Here is a 22,668-nt window from a genome sequence, read left to right as displayed (position 1 = left end):
CCCCGGTGTCAGCGGAGATGGCGGCAGGGTCGGGTGGGAGTGGGGGCTCTGGGGGAGGCCCTGGACCGGGGCCGGGCGGGGGTGGGGGCCCCAGCGGGAGCGGCTCAGGACCGGGGTCCAACGGGGGTCTGGGCAGCGGCGGGGAACTGCACCCGCGCACTGGGCGCTTGGTGAGCCTGTCGGCCTGTGGGCGTACAGCGCGGCGGCAGCAGCCGGGCCAGGAGTTTAACCACGGGCTGGTGTTGAGCCGAGAACCCTTGCGCGATGGACGCGTCTTCACCGTCCGCATCGACCGCAAGGTGCAGCGCTGGTACCGCGGAACAGAGATGTGGAGGGTGGTGGGAGGCGTCTAGAGGGAGACGGGGTAGGACAGCCAGGGTAGCCCACATTGCCGGGCACCGAGAGGGAACAGAAAGACCATAGAGCACCAGGGGGCGGTCAGGAAGACAGCATGAAGCAGAAACATTGAGTTTGAAGAAGACATTAAGAGCTTGAGTTTTCTCAAGATCCAGAACCGGGGAAGGGACACGAGGGCTAACCCACTAGAATGGCTGGGAACAGACCTCCTGGTACAATTTCTTGGGCATGGAGGATGGAGAGATGTCAGAGATGTGATGGCAAGTGAAGAAAGATGCCAAGGAACGAACAAACCTAATCCCAGCACTTTGGGAGTCCGAGGCGGGCGGATCACTAGAGTCAGGGGTTTGAGACCAGCCTGGCGAACGTGGTGAAACCCCGTCTTTACTAAAAATACAAAAATTGGCCAGGCATGGTGGCGTGCGCCTGTAATCCCAGCTACTCTGGAGGCTGAGGCAGGAGAATGGCTTGAACCCGGGAGGCAGAGGTTGCAGTGAGCCGAGATCATGCCATTGCACTCCAGCCTGGGCAACAGAGTGAGTGAGACTCCGTCTCAAAAAAACAAAGAACAAACCATTGAAGGACAGAGGCTGTGCCAGAAAGATAGGTGAGGAGAAAGATCCAGGGTGAGGGAGGTGTGTGTGATTCAGTGAAGAGGCCAGGCTCACAGAAAAAGAACTTGGAAGGAGATTGAATCTGGGTAGAGCCTGATCTTTGGAGAGAATTAGGCCAGGGGAAAGGAATGAATGATACACAAGAGCAAGAGGTGTGGGTATAGGAAGTAGGAGAATTTGGATGGTTGGAGAGCCATAGAGACTAGGAAAGTTAGAGGAGGCAGGAGGTTGGAACCAAGGAATTTGTGCTTGGCTTGGAAAGGAGTGGTTTAGTAAACACTGAGTAGAGAGCAGAGTTGCTAAAGGAAAGCCCAAATAATTACCGAGACGGAGTCCAGAAAATCACTGTCTGCATCTCTGGATTAGTGTTCCAAGAGACAGAAAGCCAGCTAGCTGTCTGAGAGGTGGGAAGATATGGTGGCCTGTGGAATGGGGGGTGGCCCATTCTAAGCCTCTGTCCAATACCCCTATCCCAGGTCAACTCCTGGAGCGGCTCCATTGAGATTGGGGTGACAGCGCTGGACCCTAGTGTGCTGGACTTTCCAAGCAGTGCCACGGGGCTGAAGGGGGGCTCGTGGGTAGTGTCGGGCTGCTCTGTGCTGAGAGATGGACGCTCTGTGTTGGAGGAGTATGGTCAGGACCTGGACCAGCTTGGTGAAGGGGACCGCGTGGGCGTGGAGCGCACAGTTGCTGGGGAGCTTCGGCTCTGGGTGAATGGGCGGGATTGCGGTGTGGCTGCCACAGGCCTGCCCCCTCGTGTCTGGGCCGTCGTGGACCTTTATGGCAAGTGCACCCAGATCACCGTGCTAACCCCTGAGCCAGGCTTCAGCCCCCCTACTCCCATCCCCACACCTCCCCTCGAGCCCTTGGCCCCCACTGAAGACTCTGCCTTGGCTGAACAGGGGATCTCTGCAGATGAAGGTGAGAACACAGCTAGGGCAGTGTTGGTGGGGTGGGGACGGAATGGGGGAAATAGAGTGACAAGACAGGCTGGGTGTGGGCAGGGCCACCCTGCTCCCCAAGTCTGTTGAATGGGAGAGCAGGAGCTAGAGGATGGGGGGTTCTCCTGGCTATGGGCCGTGAAGCAGGGACTGAACCCTTATTCCCCTCCCATCCCACCTGGTCCCCAGCCTTCATGGTGTCCCCAGCGCAGGCCCGGCCGGAGACGTTTCCTAACAGCCTTGAGTCGCATAATGGTGAGGGCTTTGGGGAGGCTCTGGGAAGGGGAGTGGGAAGTGAGGTGGACAAGGGAGGGCCCTCAGGAGAAGGGGTAGGGAGAGAGGCACCAGGTCTGGGGGTGTAGAGCCTCATCCCAACTTCCGAGCTTCCTTCTTCCATCCTGCTGCTATAGACTTTGCCAACATGGAGCTGTCTGAGGTGGTGAGCAACACCATCCTGTCTGCCTACAATGGAGGGCTCCTGAATGTGAACCTGAGCTCCCCACCGGCAGGGGAAGGCCTGGGATCTAGCGGTGCTGCCACCTCGCCCATTCTCACTTCCAACGATGCCCTGCTCTTTCATGAAAAGTGCGGGACCCTCATCAAACTCAGCAACAATAATAAGACGGCTGAGCGCCGGCGGCCCCTGGATGAATTCAACAATGGGGTTGTCATGACCAATCGCCCCCTTCGGGACAATGAGATGTTTGAGGTGTGCAAAGTCCTGTGGTCTGGTTGGCGCCTTATCCCTGGGAGCTAAAGATGGGGATTGACCTTTGGTGCTAGGAGGGTGGGCCCTGGGGAAGAACCAAGGGCTGAAGGTCCCTTTCTGCATTTACATTCCCTGCTTCTCCCTTCTGTCCCTCAATGCCAGATCCGTATCGACAAGCTTGTTGATAAGTGGTCAGGCTCCATTGAGATTGGGGTCACCACCCACAACCCCAACAGTTTGGAGTACCCAGCCACCATGACCAACCTCCAGTCAGGTACCAGCCCCGGGCAGGGGGGGGGGTGCAGGCCTGGTGTTGCTGAGGGGAAGGAAGCCCCGTACCCGAACCCAAGTGTCCACTATCACCCAGGCACCATCATGATGAGCGGCTGTGGAATCCTGACCAATGGCAAGGGCACCCGCCGGGAGTACTGCGAATTCAGTCTGGATGAGTTGCAGGTGAGGGTGGGGCACAGATCCCTGGGCCACTTTCAGCAGAGCCACAGGTACTCTGTGTCCCTGCCAGGCCACCAAGCAGGGTCTCCTATGTGACCTAGAGGCAGTCCCTGTATCTTCCACCTAAAGGTTCCTTCCTAGAAGCCTGAGTTGCCCAAGAGTTCAGCACTCAGATTTTGGAGTCAGATGGTTGAATTCCTCTTACTGTTTTCCCATTTGTAGTAGCGAACCGGGGCAAGAAGCTTATCCTCTTTGATTGCTCCCCCACCTCCTGCAATCTCTAAAATGAGCCTACGAGTAGTACTTACTCCATAGGCTGAGACTTGTAGAAGCTAATGTCTGTGAGGTGGTTTAACTCAGTGCCTGACTCACGTGGAGCATTGACGAGATGTGGAAATTGTCATGTCTGGAAAACAAGGACCCAGGACCTGTCCTCCAGGGTGGTCTGAGACTCTCGCGAATACCTTCTGGAGTTGTTCCTGTGTGGAGTGGGGTGCTGAGCAGGCCTCAGGACTCCTCTAAACTGTTTGTCTTCTTTGATTAGGAGGGTGACCACATTGGCCTCACAAGGAAGTCCAACTCTGCCCTACACTTCTTCATTAATGGTATCGATCAGGGTAAGGGCCACCCAGAGAGAGCCTCTGGGCCGGGGCTTTCGGTGGGGCTGGGACTGGGGGCTGTACCTCATCCTCCTGCTTCTCTTTGGTGCTTGGCCTCCCTGTGTTTGACTTTCTCCCCTCATTCTCCCTGCCCACTCCCACACCCCCGTACCTTCCTGCCACAGGAGTGGCAACCCCCTTGACGCCCCCAGTGGTGTATGGTGTGGTGGACTTGTACGGGATGGCAGTGAAGGTGACCATCGTCCACAATAACAACCACAGTGACCGTCTCCGCCGAAACAACGCCATCCTGCGGGCGCTGTCCCCCGAGGGTGCTCTCCGCCGTGCTGCCCCTGCCGCCCAGGCAGAACCTGAGCGCCTGCTCTTCCACCCCAACTGTGGGCAGAAGGCAGCCATCACCCACGAGGGACGCACTGCCCTGAGGCCCCAGTATGGCCCATGGGGTGGGGAGAAGCCTGAAGAAGGGATTCTAATGGGAAGGGGGGCGGGGCAAGGAAGTGGAAGGCAGAGGGAGCCTGGCGGGGGCAGCTTCCTGGAGGCTGAGCTTTAGTTCTTTGGCTTGGGGCAGTGAGTGTTGGCAGGCATTGCTGGGCTAAGCCTTGGCACATTGAGAGCGTGTGTTAGGGATCTGACTCTCCACTTGCTGTGCCCTCAGTGCCACCGATGACTTCAATCACGGCGTGGTGCTGAGCAGCAGAGCCCTGCGGGATGGAGAGGTGTTCCAGGTGCGCATCGACAAGATGGTGGACAAATGGGCTGGCTCCATTGAAATTGGTGTCACCACCCACAACCCTGCCTACCTCCAGTTGCCCTCCACCATGACCAACTTGCGCTCTGGTGAGCTCCCAGGAAGGGCAGGGACAGGATAGGGTTTTGGGGGGAAGCTATCCCCAAAGCCCTGGCACTTGTTCTGCAGCTCCTTTTTCACTTGTCACTCTTGTGACCACTCATTCAGTGGCTAGAGAGTGTCCCGTGGGCAGGGCTGTGGCTGTCTTGGAAGCTGCAGAGTTTTCTTGTCCTGCTCAGGGAAGAAATCTAGTCGTCAAAGAAAAGGCAAGGTGGACTGTGGGCTCGGGAGTCCTGTGGGCGCTGCTGTGGCAAGGAGAGGAGCCCTGCATTTCCCCTCATGTCCCCTCCTGCTCCTTGTCCTCCCAGGGACCTGGATGATGACTGGGAATGGGGTGATGCACAATGGGACGACCATCCTGGATGAATACGGGCACAATCTGGACCGCCTCAAGGTGGGAAAGTGGGTGCGCCGCCTGGCGGCCGCAGCGGGCATCACACACACCGCGGGGCTGATGCAGGACCAGCCCCGGCAGGAACTCTGCCTGACTCCTCACTCCAGCACCCCCTTCTTCCAAGGCAGGGGACACGGTGGGCGTGGTACGGCGGGAGGACGGGACTCTCCACTTCTTTGTCAATGGGATGACTCAGGGCCCTGCTGCCTGGAACGTGCCCCCAGGCGTCTATGCTGTCGTCGATCTCTATGGCCAGGCGGCCCAGGCCACCATTGTGGACGACGTGGGTGAGGGCCGGGCTGGGCTGGGGCCGGGGGTTAGGGTGGCCTTGGGAGGTCTGAGAGACACCTAGAGACCTGATGGGTGATGTCCACTTTTACAGAGGTGGCTCCAGTTCCTGAACCACTTCCTGAGGGGAACAACCAGGTGTCTCCAAGCTCTCCGTCCTCAGGGGCCGGGGGCTCTGACCTGCGCTTCCATCAGCTGCACGGCAGTAACGCAGTCATCACTAATGGGGGCCGCACCGCCCTCCGCCACAACTGTCGCAGCGAGTTTAATGACGCCATCGTCATCTCCAACCGGTCAGTCTCTCAACTTTCATGTCCCCACCTTCCTCCTGCCCAGCCTCAGCCACGCAAGTAGAGCCTCTCTGATCGCCAGTCTCCTGGCAGGGCCCTGCGGGATGGAGAGCTGTTTGAAATTGTCATTCAGAAGATGGTGGACCGCTGGTCAGGCTCCATTGAGGCTGGTGAGGGGCGTCTGTGTGTGTTGGGGGCTGTTGGATGTCTGTGCCTTGGGGATCGGCCTTGACTTACCCCTGCCTCCTCCCAGGAGTGACTGCTATTCGGCCTGAAGACCTGGAATTCCCCAACACCATGACAGACATTGACTATGACACATGGATGCTGAGGTTGGGCTTCCTGCTTTGGGGACCAGCTTGGGGCTGAGTGGAGCTGGCTGGGATCAGGGAAGCAAGGTTTGGGCCTATGGTGGCTGTGGGTAGTGACAGACCTAGGGGATCTACCTGTCCCCTCCCCTTGAATTCTGGGAAGTCCTGCCCAGGCCCACAGGGGCTCAGTCCTCCTTCATCTTAGGCAGTTCTTGCTTTTTCCTAAGGGGATCCCAGGGACAGAGGAGATAGGATTGGGCCTTACACCCAGATCAAGACACCAGCCCAAGACATTGGAGGGTTCTGACAGACAGGGAGTGGGCAGGGGCCAATGTGAAGTTGAAGTTGGCAGGCTGACTCACCCCTTCTGCCATCCCCCCAGTGGTACAGCCATCATGCAAGACGGTAACACGATGCGCAACAATTATGGGTGTGACCTGGATGCGCTGGGCACAGGTGCACGCATTGGCATGATGCGAACTGCCAAGGGCGACCTGCACTACTTCATCAACGGCCAGGACCAAGGCGCTGCCTGCTCGGGCCTGCCTCCGGGTAAAGGTGACTATGTGGCTTTCAGCCTGCCACCCTCAGCCCAGACCACCTGGCTGTCAGGCTTCTGACCTTCCCTTTCCTCCCCAGAGGTGTATGCGGTAGTCGATCTCTATGGCCAGTGTGTCCAAGTGTCCATCACTAATGCCACCGGCCCCATGGACAACAGCCTGGCGACCAGCAACACAGCCACCGAGAAGTCCTTCCCACTGCACTCCCCAGGTGCGGCAGCAGGGCGGGGGCTGGACGGGCTCTGCTTGCCTGCTGTGCACCTGAGGAGTAGGGTTTCCAGGTTAGAGAGGCTCTGCAAAGACGGTTGGCTGGGGTAGCTGCCGGCTCCAGGGAAGGGACAGCCCACGGTGGCAAGCAGCCAGTGAGGGGGAGGTTACACCTGGTACTTAGAGCTTGGACACTTCCCTGCCACCAAGGGGCCAGGACACCGTAAGCTGAGCATGCCAGGTTTGGAAATGGGCCTTGCTGTGGTGAAAAGAGGTATCAGGGCCGGGTGCAGTAGCTCACGCCTGTAATCCCAGCACTTTGGGAGTTCAAGGCAGGTGGATCACTCGAGCACAAGAGTTTGAGACCAGCCTGGGAAACATGGCGAAACCCCGTCTGTACCAAAAATACAAAATGTAGGCAGGTGTGGTGGCATGCACCTGTGGTCCCAGCTACTTGAGAGGCTGAGGTGGGAGGATCGCTGGATCCCAGGAAGTCGAGGCTGCAGTGAGCCACGACTGTGCCCCTGCACTCCAGCCTGAGTGACAGAGCGAGACCCTGCCTCAAAAAAATACAATAAAGAGATGTCAGGAGGCCCTGAGGTGTAATGGCAGATGGCAGATGGGGCGTTGGCATCCCCATTTCGTTTCATCTGAAAGCTTTGCTGTGTGTTCTGCCTGAAGCTCGCTGCCCCAATCCTACCCCTTCTACTGGTGCCATCTCTTCACAGTGGCTGGCGTGGCTCACCGATTCCACAGTACTTGTGGCAAGAACATCACCCTAGAGGAGGATGGCATGAGGGCAGTGCGTGCCGCTGGCTATGCTCATGGCCTTGTCTTCAGTACCAAGGAGCTGAGGGCTGACGAAGTCTTTGAGGTAGGCCGTAGTGATGTGACAGAGGGGCTGCGAGGCCCATCACGACAGGGCCAGCTCATGTTTTCTCTGTCTCGTAGGTGAAAGTGGAAGAGCTAGATGAGAAGTGGGCAGGTTCCCTGCGGCTGGGGCTGACCACACTAGCACCGGGGGAGATGGGACCCGGGGCAGGCGGTGGTGGCCCAGGGCTGCCTCCTTCCCTGCCAGAGCTCCGGACGAAGACCACTTGGATGGTATCCAGCTGTGAAGTGAGGCGTGATGGGCAGCTCCAGAGGATGAACTATGGCCGGAACCTAGAGAGGCTGGGGGTGAAGTGGCTGGCTCCAGGGACAGGAGAGGGGTTGGGAGTGGAGGTGGCAGGGAGAGGTGGGCTGAACATCGTCCGTTCTTGTCCTACCTCGGTCCTAGGTGGGGAGCCGTGTGGGTGTTCGTCGGGGGGCAGATGACACGATGCACATCCTGGTGGATGGAGAGGATATGGGGCCTGCAGCCACTGGCATTGCCAAGGTAGACCTGAACGCTTCCTTGGGTTCTGGGAGGATGGTTGAGGTCTGCTGATCTCTGATTTTCTGGGTCTTGTGTGCCTCCCAGAACGTGTGGGCTGTGTTGGATCTCTACGGGCCAGTCCGCGGTGTGTCAATTGTCAGTTCCACGAGACTGGAGGAGTCAGAAGGCACCCAGCCTCCTTCCCCCAGTTCAGACACCGGCAGTGAGGGCGAGGAGGATGACGAGGGCGAGGAGCATGGCCTGGGAGTAAGAGGCTGCAGCATGGTCTGCTGTGCACATGGATGGGCAGTTGCTGGGCCGTTGGATGCCAGGCCTTTTCTGGGTTCTCTGATCGTTGGGTGGAGGCTCACACTCAGGGTCTGTGCAAACTCCAGTGGGGTGGGTCAGTCCTGGCATTGGCAACCCATGCAGCTCAGTCCCTTCCTCCACACCAGGGCCAGAATGAAGTGGGTATTATACCCACCACCCTCGAGTTCCTGGAGAACCATGGGAAGAATATCCTTTTGTCTAATGGGAACCGTACGGCCACACGGGTGGCCAGCTACAATCAGGGCATCGTTGTCATCAACCAACCTCTGGTGCCCCAGCTGCTGGTGCAGGTGGGTTCTCCCTCCCTATCCCCAGCTTCTCTCGCTCCACAGTGACCCATAGCCAGCCCTCCTGAAAAAAGGCCTTTTTGTGTGGAGAAAAAGAAAGCAAGCCACTTGGATGAGCTTCCTAGGCTTTTATTCATAGCCTGTAATGGGGGTCATCAGTCAGTTACCACGAAGTCCCTACCTGGTGATTGGCGAGGGAAGCAGTAGGGACAGGCTGGAGGAGTCCAAGGGAAATGCCTGATCCTATATGTGGGAGCAGAGAGGGCTTTCCAGAAGAAGGTGCCTTTTTGCTACAAACTGAAAGATATGTGAAAGTTAGCCAGGTGAGCCCGGGTGCGGTGGCTCATACCTGTAATCCCAGAACTTTTGGAGGCCAAAGCAGGCGGATCGCTTGAGCTCACGAGTTCGCGACCAGCCTGGGCAATATAGTGAAACTCTGTCTCTACAAAAAAAATACAAAAATTCTCCAGGCATGGTGGCACGAGCCTGTAATCCCAGCTACTCGGGAGGCTGAGGTGGGAGGATCACTTGAACCTGGGAGGCAGAGGTTACAGTGAGCCGAGATCACGCCACCGCACTCTAGCCTGGGAGATAGAGCAAGACCTTGTATCTAAAAAAAAAAAAAAAAAAGGCCAGGCGCAGTGGCTCATGCCTGTAATCGCAACACTTTGGGAGGCCGAGGCGGGCAGATCACGAGATCAGGAGATCAAGACCATCCTGGCTAACACGGTGAAACCCCGTCTCTACTAAAAAATACAAAAAAATAGCCGGGCGTGGTGGTGGGCGCCTGTAGTCCCAGCTACTCGGGAGGCTGAGGCAGGAGAATGGCTTGAACCCAGGAGGCGGAGCTTGCAGTGAGCTGAGATCGCGCCACTGCACTCCAGCCTGGGCAACAGAGTGAGACTCCGTCTCAAAAAAAAAAAGAAAGGAAAAGAAAACTAGCTAGGTGAAGGAAGTCCTAGGAATAAGAATCCTTAGAGATCCTTACAGAGGCAACAGCAAGGTCAAGGCTCAAACAGCATGTTTTTTTTTGTTTTTTTGTTTTTTTGAGACGGAGTTTAGCTCTTGTTGCCCAGGCTAGAGTGCAATGGCATGATCTCGGCTCACCGCAACCTCCACCTCCCGGGTTCAAGCGATTCTCCTGCCTCAGCCTCCCAAGTAGCTGGGACTACAGGCATATGACACTACGCCCGGCTAATTTTGTATTTTTAGTAGAGACGGAGTTTCACCATGTTGGTCAGGCTGGTCTCAAACTCCTGACCTCAGGTGATCCACCCACCTCAGCCTCCCAAAGTGCTGGGATTACAGTGTGGGTCACCGTGCCCGGCTGGCGGTTCTTTTTTTTTAAAAAAAAAAAAAAAAAAAAAGAGGGAAAGAAACAACTAAATTAGCGTTTTCTGGTCCTTCCAAGCATAAGAAAAGGCAGCATCCCAGGCCACATTCTGGGAGGTGCAGTATTCCCTCCCTGGCTGGGGTGGGGAGCCTGGTTCTTCCCAGGAGGCTGTGATTATGGAGTAGTTCTTTCTTCCCCAGGTGCGGATAGATTTCCTAAACCGACAGTGGACATCTTCCCTTGTCCTGGGAGTCATCACCTGCGCGCCTGAGAGGCTCAACTTCCCTGCTTCTGCCTGTGCCCTCAAACGGGCAGCCTGGCTGCTGCGGGGCCGTGGGGTCTTCCACAACGGTCTCAAGGTGAGTAGGAGCCAGAGAGAAGGAACAGGACCAGGCCTGTGAGTAGAGAAGGGCTGGCCAGCAGGGAGAAGTGGGCCCCTAGCCTTGGAGGTAGGACCACAGGTGTAAAAGGGGGACAGTAATGGGCAGGCAAGGGCGAGTAGCATTGCCTGGTCAGTCTTAGGCCTGCTGCTTCCTGCGGTGTCCCTGCCATTGAGAATGTGCCAGTTTTGGGGAAGGGGAGGGGCTCTAGGTAACTGCAGTGGGAGGAGAACCTCGGCAGTGGGCAAGCATGGAGGCAAAGCCAAGGCACTGGCAAAAGGAAGCAGAGCAAAGGGCGGGACAGCTGCCGCGGTGGAGTCTGACCTCTGGAAGACAGCCGGTCTCTCCTCCCAGATCTGCGAGAAGTTTGGGCCCAATCTGGACACGTGCCCTGAAGGCACCATCCTGGGACTGCGGCTGGACAGCTCTGGGGGGCTGCATCTTCATGTTAATGGGGTGGACCAGGGGGTAGCTGTGCCAGATGTGCCCCAGCCCTGCCACGCGCTTGTGGACCTCTATGGGCAGTGTGAGCAGGTTAGTGGCAGTGGGGGCAGGGAGGAGGGGTGCCTGAGAGTCTGCGCCGTCTAGGACAGGGGAAATCTCTGTTCCAGGGAGGGATCAGCAGGCCCTGGGGTCTGACCAAGCTCTGTCTGACTACCCTCTCCCCTGCAGGTGACAATCGTGAACCCTGAGCCAGGGGCTGCCAGTGGGAAAAGTGCTGGAACCCAAGGGGACATGGAGAAAGCAGACATGGTGGACGGTGTGCCAGCCCAAAGGGACCCAGCTCCTGCCCCTACTCCCCCGCCCTCACCCTTCTAGCCCAGCTCCTGTGACCTGTGCCCCTCTGCTCCCTCAGGTATCAAAGAGAGTGTGTGCTGGGGTCCACCACCTGCCGCTAGTCCTCTAAAGAGCTGCGAGTACCATGCCCTTTGCTCTCGCTTCCAAGAACTCCTGCTGCTTCCTGGTGAGTCCCACAGTCTGCCAGAACTGACTTCATTCCCAGGGCCAGGCCTAGAGCCTTGGAGAGCAGTTGGAGGGTGCCACTGTGGTTGAGATCAAGGGTGGGAGCCACAGCACCAAGCCTGCTACTCACTGTCCCGCAGAAGATTATTTCATGCCTCCGCCAAAGCGAAGCCTGTGCTACTGTGAGTCTTGCCGGAAGCTGCGAGGAGACGAGGCCCACAGGCGCAGAGGGGAGCCTCCCCGGGAATATGCACTGCCCTTTGGCTGGTGCAGGTTCAACCTCAGGTACATATGGGCAAGGTCATGCCTTTCCCCTACTGTTTTCCCCCTGGAGAAACGGGGATCCCAAGAGGGTGCATGGAAGAAGTAATAGGACTTCCTGTCTAAGGAAAAGCCAGGAAGTGCCAGGGACTTCCTGTCTAAGGAAGAGCCTCGTGAAGCTCCTCCACTGGGGAGTCAGTGGCCTTCGTTCTATCTGCCCCGCTTGTCCACCTCCTAGAGTGAATCCCCGCCTGGAGGCTGGGACACTAACCAAGAAGTGGCACATGGCATATCACGGGAGCAATGTTGCCGCTGTACGGAGAGTGCTGGACCGAGGGGAGCTGGGAGCAGGTACTGGCGAGCAGGCCCATGCAAGGTGGGCTGAGCCTGGGGGGCTGTGGAGGAATAAAAAGGGCTATCCTGACCCAGTTCTCCTCCCAGGTACTGCCTCCATCCTGAGCTGCCGTCCTTTGAAGGGAGAACCTGGGGTAGGGTTCGAGGAGCCTGGCGAGAACTGTGCACCTCCTCGGGAGGAGCAGCCCCCTCCTGTGCTGCTTTCCCCCTCCCTCCAATATGCTGGGGCGGAGACCCTGGCCTCCAAAGTGCAGTGAGTACTGGGAGGGGTGGGGAGAGATCTCCAGGGGCTCGGATGGAGAGGGCCCCAGCGCAGCCACTGGGGTCTTCGTGATTCGCCCTCCCCTTTTCTCATCTCGTCTTGCTAGCTGCCAGTCTCCAACTCAAACCTTTCTTCATTCATTGAACAAATACTACTTATATACTCTTCTAGTGGGCAAAAAAAGGAACCTTGCTCTTGTGGAACTTCTGCCTTTTCTCTCTATAATGTTCATACGTAATAAGTATTATTTATTTATTTATTTTTATTTTTATTTTTTTTTGAGACGGAGTCCTGCTCTGTCACCCAGGCTGGAGTGCAGTGGCGTGATCTCACTGCAACCTCCACCTCCTGGGTTCAAGCGATTCTCCTGCCTCAGCCTCCTGAGTAGCTGGGACTACAGGCACGCACCACCAAGCCCGGCTAATTTTTGTATTTTTAGTAGAGACGGGGTTTCGCCATGTTGGCCAGGATGGTCTCGATCTCCTGACCTCGTGATCCACCCACCTCGGCCTCCCAAAGGGCTGGGACAGGCGTGAGCCACCGCGCCCCGCCAGTATTTAGTATTTTTAAAGGTAATAAGTAAGGACTATGGAAACAGAGAAAGAATGGGGCGGAGACAGCAGTGCGGTTGGTGTGGACATCCTAAGAAGGTGGGAGAGATTCGAGCAAAGGCTTGAAGAAGGAAGTGAAGGGTGTAGCTGAGCAGGCTTTGGGAGGAAGAGCATTTCAGGTAGAACAGCTAGAGCGAAGTTCCCATAAGGTGGGAGTATTTCCTAGGTACAGCAAGGCTTGTGTGGTTGGAACAGACTTTGCAAGGGGGAGGTGATGGGGCGAGAGGCTTCACTCCCTTATTTTTTCTTGTCTGACAGATTCCGGGACCCCAAATCCCAGCGGACGCACCAGGCTCAGGTGGCGTTCCAGGTGTGTGTGCGCCCTGGCTCCTACACCCCGGGACCCCCTTCCGCTGCCCTTGGAGAACCTCCTGACCCTCACTTCAGTCCAGCCGAACTTGAGTGGGTCACTAAGGAGAAGGGGGCCACACTCCTCTGTGCCCTGCTGGTACGGGTGGAATGAGGGGTGAGACACCACTACTACAAGCACAGTCGGGCCGCGGGCCCATGGACTCTGAGTGGCGACTGCCTCCACCTCATTCCCGTGACTCGTGGCATGCGCAGGTGCTGGAGCTTGGCAGCCGCGCAGGAGCATGTAGGCAGGCTCTCAGATGTAGGTGGCAAGTGGCACAGCTCCATGTCCGGAGGCCCAGCACTCCGTCTGATGGGAGGAGCCGTGGGAGCCCAGCTCCAGGCCCTGGTACCCCTCTTCATGCACTGATTTGGGGAACATGACTCCCTTTTACTCCCCTACCCCACATCACTTAATTTATTTCCGTTTTTGTTTCTGGTTACTGTGAATCCCAGAGGAGTCTCTCCCTGTGCCCACATGAAGCTGCTTTTTCCGGGGCCACCGGGCGGGAGTGGGGAAGGGTGGGCGCACGGAAGATGGGGGCCTCTGTACAGTTGTTACTGACTCTGATTTCTAAGGAGCCAATAAACACCGTCTCAGAGCCTCCGCCTCGGCCTCTCTCTCGCGCGCCCCTCTCCGGAGCCCGCGTCCCCTGGGGTGCCACCAGGTGGGCCCGCGAAATTAAAGAGAGCTGAGGATGCCAAGGCCAGTCTGCAGCGGTCGTCGCTCACGTTCCCGGCGACGGGGTTTGTACGCCGCGGGCACCCGTCGCAGCGCGCTTCCGCCTTCTTTCACCTGTGAGGTCGGCCGCCGCCGTGACTCCGGAAGGACTCGGCCGGGCCGCCGGATGTGACGCAGGGGCCAGGGCGCGTCGGAGCCGCTGAGAAAGCGCAGAGAAGGCGGGTAGGAAGGGCCGGCGTCCGGGCTGGCTGGGCAGGGAGCGGCAGCAGCGAGCCGGGGACCCCGGCGCCGCCCGCGTGCGGTGGGGCAGGGGCTGCGGTCCCGGCCGGGTGGCGGGCTCCTGGGACACGTGACCGGGGCGGCGAGCGGGCCGGGCGGACGGGCTTCCGCCTGGGCCGGGCGCGGCCCCCTCTGAGCGCCCGCCTCCCCGCAGGCCCCGTCTGAGGTCTGGCAGTCAGAGACAGCCGGGCGCCCACGGCCCGAGCGCCCACGGCAGCACCATGCCCGCACTCCTGGAGCGCCCCAAGCTTTCCAACGCCATGGCCAGGGCGCTGCACCGGCACATTATGATGGAGCGGGAGCGCAAGCGGCAGGGTGAGCCGGGGCCATAGCAGGGGGACGCACGGCCCAGAATGGCTCCTGTACCTCAAGGCTGGCCTCAACCCACCGGCCAACCAGCGCGCCCGCTGCCGAGCGCAGAGGAGGGAAGGAATTATAGCCCCGTTGTGGTGGGATTTAAGCGTCCTGTTCCACGCTCCAGAACCCTTGAGATGGGAAGGACCTTGGAGAGCACCTGATAAAGCCTTTCCGTTCCCTATTGCCGCGATGGGGAGCTTGTCCCCTCGAGGCAAAGAGCACAGAGGCGTGTTGGGATGACTGGGTTTTGCTGGTCTTCAATCTGTAACGTTGGAATTGTTTTCACTACCCTGCCTCTTCTTCATTCTACCTGATTCTCCAGAGGAAGAAGAGGTGGATAAGATGATGGAACAGAAGATGAAGGAAGAACAGGAGAGAAGAAAGAAAAAGGAGATGGAAGAGAGAATGTCACTAGAGGAGACCAAGGAACAAGTAAGCAGTCCCTTGAACTTTCCCAGCTTTGATTTCTTCGTTTGACTCTCCCTGCCTTCGTTTTCTTTTCCCACCCCATCCCAGATTCTGAAGTTGGAGGAGAAGCTTTTGGCCCTACAGGAAGAGAAGCACCAGCTTTTCCTGCAGCTCAAGAAAGTTTTACATGAGGAAGAAAAACGGAGGCGAAAGGAACAGAGGTGGGATCAGAGTGCTAAAAACTGAAATGGGGGCCAAGTGGAACTGGGATCAGGTAGTAAAAGAACCAGTGTTTAATGGCAAAAGAGAAGGCATCTGTCCTTGACTTTGACCTGTCTTCCTTTCACTCCAGTGACCTGACCACCCTGACATCAGCTGCATACCAGCAGAGCCTGACTGTTCACACAGGAACTCATCTCCTCAGCATGCAGGGTGAGGACTAAAGAAACCACCTGATGGAACCGGCCTTCTTGGAGGTCACAGCCTCCCATTTCAGCATCATGAAGCCCTTCTCCCTTTCTAGGGAGCCCTGGAGGACACAATCGCCCAGGCACCCTCATGGCAGCTGACAGAGCCAAACAAATGTTTGGACCCCAAGTGCTTACGGTGAGAGTAGGATTGGATGCCTAGCCCCTAGTACTTCCATCCATGCATCCTTGCCACCAGTATTCAAGTCACAAACATATCAAGCACTTAAGTTTAGGGGGAAACGGGGCATACAGATACACACAAGTCACTGGGTTTCAGCTTTCAAGGAGTTTGTAGGCGAGTTCTCATTCTCCTTCCTTAGACCCGGCACTACGTGGGCTCAGCAGCTGCTTTTGCAGGGACACCAGAGCATGGACAATTCCAAGGCAGTCCTGGTGGTGCCTATGGGACTGCTCAGCCCCCACCTCACTATGGGCCCACACAGCCAGCTTATAGTCCTAGTCAGCAGCTCAGAGGTGAGTAATAGGAGGGATGGGGCTTGGCCTTCCTCAAGGTCAAAGGAGGAATGCCATTCAGTAAAAAATTTTAATGGCTCTGTCTTTTCCTTTCTTAGCTCCTTCGGCGTTCCCTGCAGTGCAGTACCTATCTCAGCCACAGCCACAGCCCTATGCTGTGCATGGCCACTTTCAGCCCACTCAGACAGGTGATAACATCCCATGCAGGAGCTCTCTCAGGTCCTCCCCTCCCTGTTTCATTCTTGTCTCACATGCCCCTCCTTCCCCACCTAGGTTTCCTCCAGCCTGGTGGTGCCCTGTCCTTGCAAAAGCAGATGGAACATGCTAACCAGCAGACTGGCTTCTCCGACTCAGTGAGTATGGCACCTTGGGAGGTCAGGGTTAGGGATATGTTAAGGGGAGCTTCAGTATGCCTCAGGCCCTGACTCTGTTCTCTGCAGTCCTCTCTGCGCCCCATGCACCCCCAGGCTCTGCATCCAGCCCCTGGACTCCTTGCTTCCCCCCAGCTCCCTGTGCAGATGCAGCCAGCAGGAAAGGTAAGAATGGTAATAGAATTTACCTGTCAGAATCCCTACACTAGGGATCCAGAAAAGCAGGATTAGGTAGGACAGGTGGCCCACATCATCTGGTTTTTCCTTCCTCTTTGGGGGTGGTTATCAGTAGGGTATTAAGTGGAAGGGAGAGTACGCCCAGTGACAAAGCCCTCTTTTCATCACCACCACCAGTCGGGCTTTGCAGCTACCAGCCAACCTGGCCCTCGGCTCCCCTTCATCCAACACAGCCAGAACCCGCGATTCTACCACAAGTGACCATCAGATTATATCTTCAACACCACACCCCCCACCCCATCGTGGGTGAGGGTACCCCCTGTGTGTCCCAGGCCAATAAAATCTACCTGCCACTGCCCCTGGCTGCTGCTGTTTGTGTTGCCTCCCACCCAACTGTCTGGAATAGGTCAAGGTTGCTTGGAGGGTGGGGGGATGGCTGGCAGGTCCACAGCAAGTCAAAGTGATAGACAGCGGGTTCCAGTGAACTCAGTGGCAGAGTTCAGTCTTTTTGTGGCTTCCAAATATACCCATTTAATTCAAATAAGCAGCTGAGTTGGGGGCTTCATATTAAACTTGTAGTTTTATTCAGGTTTGATTTTAACAAATGTGTCGGGGAGAGAGCCCGCAGGGAAGGGTAAAGCCCATGGGGGCAGGGCCCTCCCAGATGCCTGAGGAGGGGGCAGGTCCCCTCCCCTCTCCTCCTCTTCCCTCCCCATCTAAAGGGGTTTGGGGAGAGACACAGGCAGGCGAGGGGGCTGGTCCCCAGTCTGTTGGGGTGGTGCTCAGGGTAAAGGGCTATGGGCAACAGGGGACCAGACCAGGGATGAGTGGGGAGGGCACAAGGACCATTTGCCAGAATCCACCGCTTTCTGATTCCAGATTGAATTAAAAAAAAAAAAAAAAAAAAAGACTAAACCACAAGCAGCACCCACCCCCTTCTCCCCCACCAGGGCTGTAGTGTGAGGGGAGAAGAGGAGGGCAGCTTCACCAAGGCCACAGCTTCGCTCGCTCCTGGCCAAGGGAGCTAGGTGAAGGGCAGGGGCTCCCCGACAGATTGAGGGGGTGGGGAAAACCAAAATAAAACGTCAAATAAATTGTTTAGGAGGAGTCCAGCCTAGGACCAGGCCAGAGCCAGGCCAGGCTCGGGGAGGGGGCCTCTGCAGGTTCAGAGGATCACTGCTGCCACCACCGCCACCCTAGGTAGGAGAGAGAAATTAGTAAGACAGGATAATACCTTCAACAGGAAGGATAGGGAGGACAGGGCCAGGCTAGGGGCAGAAAGTAAGCCTGAAACAAGACGACAGCAGCTCTGCTGAGGACAACAAAATGTGAAGGGGACAGTGAGGGATTTGTCACACTCACCTGGGAGCCAGTTATTTTGCCATGGCCTTGATTGCAACAGCTGCCTCCTCTGTCATGGCAGACAGCACCGTGATCTGGAGAAGCAAGAGGGATAGCCAGGAGATGTCTGAGCTCAGGAAGAAACGTACAGAACAAAGCTGAGCACAAAAGCAGGGAGGGAGGCACCATACCAGGATCTCTTCTCCACAGTCGTACTTCTGCTCAATCTCCTTGCCAAGGTCTCCCTCAGGGAGACGAAGGTCCTCTCGTACCTCCCCGCTGTCCTGGAGCAGTGATAGGTACCCATCCTGGATGCCAATCAGCTGGGGGCAGATAGGGAAGGAGGCTGAAGGTAGTAGGCCCAGGGAGGCTGACATGACAGTAAAGGCTCTGATAGACAAACTGGACTGATAGCAAACTAATACCAAACACCCTCTCCTGCCATTTCCCTCCTCTCTCCCAGCACAAGCTCTCCTGGTCAGTCCCTATCCCCCAACCCCTCCCTCCACCATAAACCGCTAACCCATCATCCAGACCATCTACGTACCTGGAAGTCATTCCTTTTGATGTTGGGGACATCCATATTATGAGTTGACGGGCAGATATCTTCATATTTCTTCCCAGTAAAGATGTCAATACCAACCAGATGGACCTGTATGTATGCATCACAAAGAGAAACCCAACCAAACTCTAAAACGGAGGAAATAAAGGCTCAAATTGACCTTGCCTGATGAGGGAACTCAGACTACATTGTTGGGGCAAAGACTGGAGTGTTGGAATTGAACCAGTCAACTCAAGAAACAGTAAAGCCTCTTAAAGAAAAAAAACAGAGGCTAAAAAACCACCGTTGAGATTGGGGTTGACAGCACAATAGAAAACTGCATGGCAGGCTTGGAGAAGACAGTTACCTTGATAAAAGATAAGATGCTAAGAGTCTAGGGGAGTGGGAGGAGTCTGAGTAAAAGTTTCGAAGAGTTTTCCGGACACCAGGAGAAGGAGCTGAGAAACTGGGGAATAAGGAAGGTAGAAGGGAAAGGATAAGAAACTAAGAAATGTGAAAGAGCTGAAGAAAAGGACTTGCAGGGAGATCAGAAATAACTATGTAGCTAGAAAATAAGGAAGCCAGAAGAGCACAGAGAGGGATCCAGACACTAGAGAATAATCCAAGATCAATGTCAAGTCAAAAGATGGAAAAACTGATTAAGGAAAAACGCCACAAGAAATTCAACAAGAACGAATCAGGTTGAAATTCTAAAGAGACAGGAAAAGTCTGAGGTGATGAGGGAAGTGCTAGCAAGAATGTTAAAACCCATGAAAGCATGGAGGCTCAAGGAACCCAAGGAGAGTGGGATGGGGCAGGTAGGGGCAGTTTGATCCTGCGTCAGAGTTCCAAAGGGAAAGCTAGAACTGGGGAACGAAGCAGCAAGGTGACCTGAAAGCTCAGAACTGACGCAGGAGTCCCTCCAGGGGAAGGCGTAGAATTGGAGAAACCCTGGGCAACGTGATGGAAGCAACCACTTAACAACGGCTCAAGGGAAGAAAGAAAAAGTGAAAACCAAGAATAAGGAAGGAGCAACTGAATAGCTAGAGCATAAAGGCCTATGAATTGAAGAGATTGGCACAAAGCTGGAGAAACGGAGGGACTGCCAGAGAATGATGCGGGGACAGAAGGGTAACCACAGAAGAGGCTGAAGACTGGGGAGCAGGTGTAGTTGTCTGAATGAGTATGAAGGCTGAGCGCTAAACAAAAACAATCAGACAGTAAAAGCAGAATTAAAGGAAAGTCAGCACTGTTGGCAGCTTGCTGCTGGGAGCGCCAAAGATACTGGAGGCATGGGGAAGGCAAGATGCGGAGGTGAAATTCTAACCTTGGCGTGGCCGTGCTTGCCAGTCTTCGAAGTAGACATCTCGACGATCTTACATGGCCGGCCTTTGAGCACCACAAAGCCATTCTTACGTAATGCTGAGCACTGCATTGGGAAGGTGGCTGAGGCCCCTGCATCTCCTGTCTCGAAGTCCAAGTCATCTGCCATTTTAAGAGGCTTCGATTCCAACTAGAGCCAAGAAGAGAACTGAAGTGAATAAGTATGGAGGTCAACAGGACCTCCAATCTATCCCATTTCTCTCTAGAAACATTTTCCCAACTCTTTATTCCATTACCCACCTAAAATAAAGTCAAAGTTCCTGAACTTAAAATACTGACTGGGCTCAAATATACTCAAGAACTGGTGTGTGTATGGGAGGGTGGAATAGCTGGTTTCTCCCCCATAAATCAAAGCTAAAGTGGTGGCTTGGGAAAGGAAGGCTCTAGGGAGCTGGAATGTCAAATCTCAGAGATGAGAAAAGGCCTACTTCCTGGGAGGGGGGAGGACTCAGGTGTTACTTGCCACTGAAACCAACCACCCCTCTTCCCCACATATAGCCAGGGCTATAATTAGGTGAGCAGCTATGATCCAGCAAAAGGGCAGGGCTAATTGGGGGGGGAGGGTGGAGACCGGAGGACAAGGCCCCACCCATCTGTTACACTGCTCCCCCCCCCATCCACACACAAACCAGTCACTGCTACAGGAAACCACAAGGCCTCTTTGGGGGATTCCCGCCTCGCCGACATGCACTTGCAACAAGCCAAGGGGGAGAAAGCAAAGTTGTTTCCGAAATGATTCCCCTGCCAAACACCTCGATCTTGGTTCCCAAAGAGAACCCAGGAACCCAGCCTCTCCTGGAAGGCCCTCCCACTTTTCCCAGGATGCATCTGTCCTGTCGGCTTTTCAGGCCGGGCCAGTACAGTCAGTAGAAAGTGGGAGAGGTGGGGAGGTGGTGAATGACAATAAAATGAAAGCAAAAGGTTGGTAGTAGTGAGTAGTAGAAAATCATACTAGGCTAGTAGAGTTAAGGACTTCGAAACCGTGGAACTCCCAAACCAGTTACAACAGGAAGACAGTGACAAGGTGAAGAACGCCTATCACGGTGGGAAACTCATCTGCCTGAGGCTTTTAGGCGCTGTCCACCCGGGCCGACAGAAAAGTTGGGCTCCTGTCCAAACGCCCTGTTTCCCCATTTCTCCGGCCTCCCAGCTCGAAGGGGTGCCACTTACACCTGGCTGACCGCCACACTTCACAGGAGGGTTTTTCAGGAAAGCTCCTGGGGCCCTTGAGGTTGGGAAGCGCTAACATATGCCTGCAGCAGGCCCTCTGGGGTGATTAGGACCCGAGCCTCCGGCTTCTCCCACTCCTCAAAATCTCAGGCCCCCTCGGAACCCCCGCGAGGACTAGCTCTCCCCGCGCTAGGGGCTGCCGGCTCCTGCCGACCATGTGGCCGTTCCGGGCTTCCGGTGGCCGGGACCTGGGGGGAGGGGTCCCCGCGCTGCCATGCGGCCCCGGTCCACGCTTGGCCATGCGGCCTGCGACCCCGAGGGCAGCCTCCCGTGGGGGGCACTTCCGGTGCCGCGGCCGCCCCCTCCTCACAGACTGCGCCAGGCCGGAGCCACGCCGCCTCCCCTCCCCCCGGCCGTCCGCCAACCCCCCCCATCATGCCCTCTCACCGAATAGCCCCCTCCCCCACCTCACGTGGCCGCGCTGAGCCGGGTCCTCAACGGCCCAGGTACCCTTGCCCCGGTGGGCCGATCTGGCCCCTGGCCCTCGCCCCGGCGTGGCCGCCTGGCGGCCTCTCCCGCGTGGCTGCCTCGCGGCTCGCCGTCCCCCGCCCTGCGTCGCTCCAACGTCACCGGGCCAACCCCAACCGTCACCCCGCGCGCCAACCGGGGCGCGCGCCCGCGCCTCTCCTCACCTCGCGCCGCTCTCTGGCCGAACCCGTGCGGCGGCGGCCGCCGCTCCCCTCTGCCCCCTCCCCGACCCCCGCGCAGTTCCATCTTCTCCCAGGCCCAAGCCAAGGTACCGCGCACACGCGCCCTGCCCGCTCTCACCTCGCGCGAACGCACTGACTCGACCCCGTCCGCTCGCCGCGAGCCCAACCGCTGCCTCCGAGCCCGCTGCCGCCGCCGCCGCCGCCTCTACCGCCGCCGCCGCTGCTGCACACGGGTCTTAGTACGCAGGCGCCGACTCCCCACTGACCAACCAAGCAGCCCTATGACAGCCGCGCAAGCGTGCTATCTATCTCCTCCGCCCTCCACCCCCGCACTGCGCAAGCGCACACACCCTCCCCATCTCCACCCTCCCTCCCACCTACCCGTCCAATGACGCGCATACGTGACCCCGCCCCTCACAAACCCTGAGCGTTTTCAACTAATCTGCAACGCGCAGGCGCACCCGGTTTTTTAATCTCTTCAACCTCATCTTCCCTCCCCTTGATAGACCGCTCGTCCTACCGGGCAGTCCTTGCGCCTGCGCAATAAGGAGCCCTGCACTCCACACCCTCTAAAGGAAACGCCTGGGTCTCAGAACGCATGCGTGTTTGGAATCCTAAACAACCCCTTCCACCTCAGACGCCGTCTGTACGCCAGGCGTTGAAAAGACCACGCCGCTAGATCACTTGTCTCGTCTAGAACGCATGCGTCTCAGGATACGCCCCACCTCGGCTTTAACTGGACTTACACGACTCACACGTTTCAGAAAACTTGCTCTGTGGGGTGGGCGCCTTGTCTTGGAATCAGTCCCCCCAGTTCCACACATGCGCGGGAGATGTCTTTCCGCCCCACTCTTCTAGCGCGCTAGTGTGGTCCGGTTCCCACCCATCTCGGCTTCACTTCTCTAAATCGAATGCCTATGCTCTGCCATAGAGTTCACCAGAGAAGATAGAGCGGTCCTGCGGCGGACACCATCTTCTTTAAACCCTCAGTCCGTATTGGTCTCTATGGCATCCATAGAGGCCATTCGGCTCTGAGGTCCTCAGTAAAGAAACTTAGATGGTATTACTGTGTTTTCCCCAACTGTGCTCTGCGGTTCCCCAAAGTATTGTCTACGAGGTCCCTTAGAAAAAATTGTCTATAAAAATGAGTGGTGGGCCAGGCGCGGTGGCTGACACCTGTAATCCCAGCACTCTGGGAGGCCGAGGCGGGCGGATCACCTGAGGT

General features: G+C 56.7%; 3 protein-coding genes across 12 annotated transcripts; 2 read left to right on the top strand and 1 right to left on the bottom strand.

Annotated features, from left to right (window-relative positions):
• Positions 1-2: 2 nt before the first annotated feature.
• Positions 3-17,206, top strand: NEURL4 (neuralized E3 ubiquitin protein ligase 4). Of its 2 annotated transcripts, none has more exons than XM_034941411.3 (30): positions 3-299; positions 1,448-1,892; positions 2,102-2,167; positions 2,323-2,621; positions 2,784-2,895; positions 2,989-3,077; positions 3,619-3,691; positions 3,859-4,123; positions 4,350-4,531; positions 4,850-4,935; positions 5,060-5,222; positions 5,318-5,516; positions 5,607-5,683; positions 5,767-5,845; positions 6,207-6,376; positions 6,464-6,595; positions 7,320-7,465; positions 7,543-7,770; positions 7,871-7,969; positions 8,054-8,215; positions 8,404-8,568; positions 10,099-10,257; positions 10,633-10,812; positions 10,951-11,038; positions 11,135-11,242; positions 11,382-11,526; positions 11,741-11,853; positions 11,944-12,109; positions 12,988-13,984; positions 14,196-17,206. In XM_034941411.3, the coding sequence occupies exons 1-29, from the start codon at positions 18-20 to the stop codon at positions 13,190-13,192; spliced, it is 4,683 nt and encodes a 1,560-aa protein (XP_034797302.3). In that variant the 5' UTR covers positions 3-17; the 3' UTR covers positions 13,193-13,984; positions 14,196-17,206. The 2 variants fall into 2 exon arrangements, with proteins under 2 accessions (XP_034797302.3, XP_014197411.4); XM_014341925.4 differs by having other exon boundaries at positions 6,207-6,382.
• On the top strand, positions 14,224-17,206 carry GPS2 (G protein pathway suppressor 2). Its single transcript, XM_003810095.5, has 10 exons — positions 14,224-14,356; positions 14,721-14,830; positions 14,915-15,027; positions 15,159-15,238; positions 15,330-15,412; positions 15,597-15,750; positions 15,849-15,938; positions 16,024-16,103; positions 16,191-16,286; positions 16,476-17,206. The coding sequence occupies exons 1-10, from the start codon at positions 14,263-14,265 to the stop codon at positions 16,557-16,559; spliced, it is 984 nt and encodes a 327-aa protein (XP_003810143.1). The 5' UTR covers positions 14,224-14,262; the 3' UTR covers positions 16,560-17,206.
• On the bottom strand, positions 16,860-22,362 carry EIF5A (eukaryotic translation initiation factor 5A). Of its 9 annotated transcripts, none has more exons than XM_003810099.5 (6): positions 22,199-22,362; positions 19,508-19,693; positions 18,187-18,291; positions 17,831-17,962; positions 17,661-17,734; positions 16,860-17,494 (listed from the first exon to the last, which is right to left on the bottom strand). In XM_003810099.5, exons 1-5 carry the CDS (start codon positions 22,265-22,267, stop codon positions 17,672-17,674), a joined length of 555 nt encoding a protein of 184 aa, XP_003810147.1. In that variant the 5' UTR covers positions 22,268-22,362; the 3' UTR covers positions 16,860-17,494; positions 17,661-17,671. The 9 variants fall into 9 exon arrangements, with proteins under 9 accessions (XP_003810147.1, XP_008960710.1, XP_003810149.1 ...); XM_008962462.5 differs by having other exon boundaries at positions 22,190-22,342; XM_003810101.5 differs by lacking the exon at positions 22,199-22,362 and adding an exon at positions 21,201-21,349.
• Positions 22,363-22,668: the final 306 nt, after the last annotated feature.

The sequence above is a fragment of the Pan paniscus genome, chromosome 19, assembly GCF_029289425.2.
Source record: "Pan paniscus chromosome 19, NHGRI_mPanPan1-v2.0_pri, whole genome shotgun sequence".
Taxonomy (NCBI): domain Eukaryota; kingdom Metazoa; phylum Chordata; class Mammalia; order Primates; family Hominidae; genus Pan; species Pan paniscus.
Note: the sequence above shows the minus strand (reverse complement) of the source record. Positions and strands in the feature narration are given on the sequence as shown.

Excerpts from the sequence above, each read along its gene's own strand:
- NEURL4 (XM_014341925.4), top strand. The coding sequence starts at position 18 with ATGGCGGCAGGGTCGGGTGGGAGTGGGGGCTCTGGGGGAGGCCCTGGA. Across the intron at positions 1,893-2,101 it reads GGGGATCTCTGCAGATGAAG|CCTTCATGGTGTCCCCAGCG; the intron begins GTGAGAACACAG and ends CCTGGTCCCCAG. Across the intron at positions 5,517-5,606 it reads GCCATCGTCATCTCCAACCG|GGCCCTGCGGGATGGAGAGC; the intron begins GTCAGTCTCTCA and ends GTCTCCTGGCAG.
- GPS2 (XM_003810095.5), top strand. The coding sequence starts at position 14,263 with ATGCCCGCACTCCTGGAGCGCCCCAAGCTTTCCAACGCCATGGCCAGG. Across the intron at positions 14,357-14,720 it reads GCGGGAGCGCAAGCGGCAGG|AGGAAGAAGAGGTGGATAAG; the intron begins GTGAGCCGGGGC and ends CTGATTCTCCAG. Across the intron at positions 15,939-16,023 it reads CTTTCAGCCCACTCAGACAG|GTTTCCTCCAGCCTGGTGGT; the intron begins GTGATAACATCC and ends TTCCCCACCTAG.
- EIF5A (XM_063598641.1), bottom strand. The coding sequence starts at position 22,267 with ATGTGTGGAACTGGGGGGACTGATTCCAAGACAAGGCGCCCACCCCAC. Across the intron at positions 21,723-22,189 it reads TTCTGAAACGTGTGAGTCGT|GGCTGCTTGGTTGGTCAGTG; the intron begins GTAAGTCCAGTT and ends CGGCTGTCATAG. Across the intron at positions 19,694-21,561 it reads AGTCAGTGCGTTCGCGCGAG|TTGGAATCGAAGCCTCTTAA; the intron begins GTGAGAGCGGGC and ends TCTTGGCTCTAG.